This window comes from Loa loa (assembly GCF_000183805.2).
Source record: "Loa loa unplaced genomic scaffold supercont3.481, whole genome shotgun sequence".
NCBI classification, from domain to species: Eukaryota; Metazoa; Nematoda; class Chromadorea; order Rhabditida; family Onchocercidae; genus Loa; species Loa loa.
This window is the reverse complement of record NW_018108661.1, coordinates 34162-39661: the sequence shown is the minus strand read 5'-3', so window position 1 is coordinate 39661 and position 5500 is coordinate 34162. Positions and strand designations below refer to the sequence as shown.

The following is a 5500-nucleotide window of genomic DNA, read 5'->3' as shown; positions in this document are numbered from 1 at the left end:
AATAATTACCCAATACGTCATCCAATTATTAATGGGCAAGAAATTACTGAATTAATTGATAGGATGCATAATTCATCGATATATTATCACAAACAACAACAACAACAACAACAACAACAGCAACAACAACAACAGCAACAACAACAACAGCAACAACAACAACAGCAACAACAACAGCAACAACAACAACAACGGAATAAACAAGAAATTTTGTTGGGAACATATACAACTGAACCGGTTTATAAATCCTCATCACAACAGCCAACCATTTCTGGACAAATATTATTACCATTACTGCAACAACGTTTTTCAACCAGAATTCAATCAATTACTGTTCAACCATTGCTTAATTTTCAAAATTTACCTTTACAAAATAGTACCAATCAAAACATTTATCAACAACAAGAACGTTTAAATTTAAATATAATTTCAAATATTATTCAATCAGGGAAATCTAATCAACTTTTTCCACTCTGGAATTCTTATCAATCAACTGATCCATCATTATCAAATGCTGAACAACGTCTTAAGAAATGTTGCTCCAGATTGAATGAAGCAGATCCAGAATGCAAAAAACGTTTTTGTGGTTTCGATGCATTAGAGCCTCGAACGGTTTTCATTTTCGAATAAAAAAATTCATAAATTTCAATCATATATTTTAATCGATTTGCTATAAGGCATATGAAAGAGAATGGAAAAGCGCGCAGATAAAAATAAAAAATTTGAAAAAAAAAAAGAGAAGAGGAGGAAAATCTTATTGCTTTTTTTTTTTATTTCTTTCAAAATATCAAAAGTTGACTTTCCTATTTTGAAATGAAAATAATAAGAGTTTAAGATAAATATGTACAAAAAAATGATTCGTAGATGATTAATTTTTAAATTAATTTTACTAAATTAACTTTCATTAGCTTCAATTGCTTATAAAATATAAAAAGTTAATAAATAATTGCATTATAAAAATATTATTGACAAATTCAAAATAATTAAGTTTACTATTATTTTCAGGTTCTTTACTATTTGTCAATTTGTCAACCACGTGGTCCAACAGTTGGTCAAATGTGGGATTGTGCTTCATCGAAACAAAATCATACAGACTGTTGCATCCGAAAAGGTGTACTGCCAGCATGTCAAGTTTATTGCGAAACAACTAATGGAGTACCAACAGATTACGGTAAATACTTGTTCTGTTTGAGTAATTTTCGTCAAATACGTGATTGTTTTCGAGAACACTTAGAAACGCATCATAACTTGTACGGTGATTGGTAATAAGTAATTGAATTTGAAATTCCGCTAAAGGGAATTACTTCAAAGCATTTTCAATTTTTTTTTTTTCACTTATATGACTACCTCAAATTCCTTTCTGTTCTCGTAAATGAAAATACTGAATTGTTTTTGTATAATTCCATTGTACAACGTACAATAGGCTGATTGTAATTGTTGTAATTGTATATCAAACGGGTCCACGAACTTATTTAAATTTACGTGAGAGTTTAACTCTACGTAAGCGTTTAGGTCTACGTAGTTACTTTAAAGAGATATGGACAAACGACTCAATTTGATGCAATTAATAGATTCCTTCGAATTTCCAATTTGCAAATTTTATTTTTCATACCGCTTTTTATTCGTTATGTGATATGATTTTTATCATTTACACTAAATTTTGATAGCAGTGACAACAGCTGCTGACAATTCTAGCAGTTCTAGCGTATTGATATGCTAAAAGTTCCAGTCAGTGACAATGATATAATACTGATAAGTGATAAAAATTTCTGGTCCTATAGTACATGCTATGTTCATTTTGTAAATTAATTCATAATAGTATCGTGAATGAAATAATCAGTAATACTTTACTGGTAGCCGACAGTTGAAAAAAAGGGGAAACAAAAACAAAAATCACACAACAGAAATTGCAATTGATAGCAAATCATTAAACTTCGACATCAAATTAAAAAAAATTTCATAGATAGAAAAGGCACGGATTATTCTTTAAATCAAGAACAATTTATTCACTAATCATCGTTAGGTTCAGGTTTCCTATTCTCAAGGCCTTATGTTTGCACTGTTTTTTTCTCTAAAATAAATGGAAGATATTAGTACTATTATTCCTATTAGTAACAGTTGACATGCGTGGTAGTCTGACTCACATGCACCCTTACAAACCAAATCTCCTTCAAAACATATTGGTTTGGTTGCTATAGCCTTGCTTATCCATTCATTTTCAGTACTATTCATGATATCAACTGACTTATTGAATCCTTTGCAACTTACAAACATACATTGGACCGCAATTAGAAGGTAAAAAAGGAAGTATAAGTAAGCCCCTACGAGGTTTATCACTGAATCGATAGATGTTTTTGAAATGTGATACCATTTGTGACAACGACAATTCCACCGCCTGTAATGACAACTCCATTAACTTATCCATCAATCTTTTATTTGTTTATTGTACGGTAGCAGTTTGCCAATTTTTTGCGAACATGTAAACTATTTTACCTTTATTCCGAAATATTCATCTGCTATTGCTACACCATTTTCAATAACTCCATCATTTTGCACTGGAGACAGGGCGCATGTTGAGTAGACAACAGAACCACCGACATGAACAGATCGTAATGCATTGCTGAAAAAAATTCGGTACAGACCTATACAATCATATCGCCCCAACAACTATCTGATTACACTATTTAAATTGCAATGATATAATTGAATGGCTGCATGTAATCTTGATTGTTAAAAGGAGTAAAATTCTAAACGTCAAACTGCACAGTTTAATTTATGCCATGGTTAAATTGCAAATCCACAAGCGTTAATCATCCTTCCAGCATCATGTTAAACGTTCCAGAATATGACGTGGAATGTTTCGATAATTCCAGAAGTTATCAATCCTACATTATAATGTCACATCCAAAGTGAGCCTACTGAGTGCTTTGAAGAAATTGTTGGAAATTGAATACACAAAAAGTAAATCAACAAAGATGCTTTAAACAAAATTATCAAATTCAAACATACACAAGCATTCGTGTTTGTACTTGTGGTAAATTCAAACGCTGCTCAGTCAGCTGAGTGGAGTATAAATTACCATCATCTCTGTTCACCGAAAGACGATCCGAAGTGCATGGCACATCCACGAGAATCTTAGTAAACATATATAATACTACATCATTTTTCAAATCAAGTACACATGATTCTTCATAATTTTAACCTATAGAAAAACATTGATGAGATGAAAGAAAATACAAAAATGAATAGATCATATAAATCTTTCCAAAAGTTTCACTGCAATGTGAAATGCAGTAAAAAATATACGTCAAATACTTACCCTATCGTAAGAGCTGCATTCATCCCAACCATCTAATACTGATGCATCTTTCCTTTTCAATATTATCCGATCAGCAACTTCTGAGTTTACCGGTATATATTGTCCCAACGCTCGATGCAGATTACCCAGGCGACTTTGCTTATTATCGTTGCATGTTAACTTTGCTTTAAAAAAGGAAAAAAAACTATATAATATAATATAGTACAATATTATATATATAACACTAAAGAAATAAATACTTCGATACTAAAAAATAAATAAACAGCAAAAAAAGGATTATTTTTGATAAAGTAATACCGCGTCAATTTTCAAATCAAACAGTCCAATACTTCATGATCTTAATCTGAGAGAAAATTTTAATGAAACGAAAAAAATATAAAATTAAGTCATTGAAAACTTCGGAAAAATGCATACTGCCTTTAAATTGATGAAATCATTCAGAAAATTAGAGAAATTTTCAGTATACATAATATAAGAGTAATGAGAGAGGTGCATCTTTAAAAGATGAAAAATTTGATTGAATTAGAAGAAATGAATAGTGCAAATAACTAACTCATCAAACCAGTCTGTACGATTAGCAGGCTCTTTCCACCTGGTGCAGCACACATGTCTAAAATGTTTGACTCTTCGGTTAAACCTAAAGCTAGGACAGGTGCAATTGACCCACCATCAAGAAGCCACCAACCTGAAACAAATAACATAGGATATTAGAAAATGCATAGCCCCCATACACTCGTCTATACAACAAAGGGGAGAAACAAAGGTAAATAAATACATGCATGCATTGTTAAGAGGAGAACTCAATCAAATACCTTTAAAACTTCAACATGCTGAAATTTCACCTGGAGTTCCAACCTCATCTTTCGGAGGGGATGGATAATCGGATAAATCGCCTTTTGGAAAAGAATATATTGCTAGTTCAGCTGGATATGTTAATGTATGACTTTTTGTAGGCAACTCAACGTACTGTCCTTCGAAACCAGTGATACTGAAACAAATTAACTCCAATTTGCACTAAATTTTAGAGCAAAATTCGGTGATGAATTATTCAAGTACGGAATCTAATAAAATAATATTCACGCGATAAATTTAATATCCAAGTATTTCAATAATGAAATATCCAGACACAAAATTTAATAAAATTTAATAGTGAAGCATAAAATTAATCAAAGAAATATCGATATGATAAATATTCAAAGAAATTATAAAGACCAGAAAAAGACCATTAAAAATGTCATACTTAATTTTCTTGATATTTACATCTTTCGATGATTGAGTTTTAAGGCGAGTCCGTTCCTCTAATGAGGTAATTTCACCAGATTGTCGAAAATATCCCAGTCCTCCTTCACCACGCATATATGCAGAATCCAATTCACTTTGAATCTGTATCTAAATCAAAACATAACTTTATCAATAGTGCGTATTTAGCGCAAAGAATTTAATAAATATTATGTGTTACATAATGAAATATTATAAAATTTGCTCATTTGATTTATAAAATTTGAAAATTTCAAACAATATCAGTTCGAAATATATAAACAAGAAACCTTTTGTACATTTATCGAATCTTTAGCTTCCGATGTATCACCTGAAAGTACCGGTTCCTCATATTCTTCATGTGTATTATTTTTCTTGACAATCTGTCGTTGGATTTTTTCGAGGACATTAAATGCACCGAGATCTTTTAATAATGCCTCATTTTCCTCTCGATTTCTATAAAAACAAAGAAAAGAAATAGCATCAGACTTAAATAATTTCGAAAATGGAATTTAAACGTTGTAAATGAAACGCTCAAAAAGCAAAGTAAGCAAAGGAAATTCTCATGAAAGAAGTTCTCATGAAGGGAGTTTTTTATTGATAATATGGGTAAATTTCGAAAGTTTCCAGTCCTTTTGAAAAATTATAAGTAATTAACCTCGCAAATTTATTTAACACAGCAAAATATTTATTCGGTGTAAGCAATCCTAAACGTATGGACGGCCAGTCATTACCGTATACAGGCCCGTAATAGAAATCGAAATTATCCATTGCAATCGTCGTTGGTGTTTTGAACGGTCGTACTTTCGCATACTTCTCTTTAAACATTTTAGAAGCAAAACGTCTTTTTGCAGTGAATTTCGCTGATACACATAACGGTAACGTTACATCAATGATCCGTTTACCGATCATAATATACTGCAT

General features: G+C 31.2%; 2 protein-coding genes across 2 annotated transcripts; one reads left to right on the top strand and one right to left on the bottom strand.

Moving 5' to 3' along the window:
- Positions 1-63: 63 nt before the first annotated feature.
- LOAG_05501 (DAO-2 protein) lies at positions 64-1270 on the top strand (the record flags this gene model as incomplete). Its single annotated transcript, XM_003141038.2, has 2 exons — positions 64-612; positions 1006-1270. 2 exons carry the CDS (start codon positions 64-66, stop codon positions 1264-1266), a joined length of 810 nt encoding a protein of 269 aa, XP_003141086.1. The 3' UTR covers positions 1267-1270.
- A 975-nt stretch (positions 1271-2245) lies between these two features.
- Positions 2246-5500, bottom strand: LOAG_05500 (hypothetical protein; the record flags this gene model as incomplete). The annotated part of the gene is made up of 9 exons (XM_020446876.1): positions 2246-2395; positions 2494-2620; positions 3010-3134; positions 3320-3483; positions 3873-4004; positions 4162-4307; positions 4560-4708; positions 4867-5032; positions 5235-5500. 9 exons carry the CDS (start codon positions 5498-5500, stop codon positions 2246-2248), a joined length of 1425 nt encoding a protein of 474 aa, XP_020302833.1.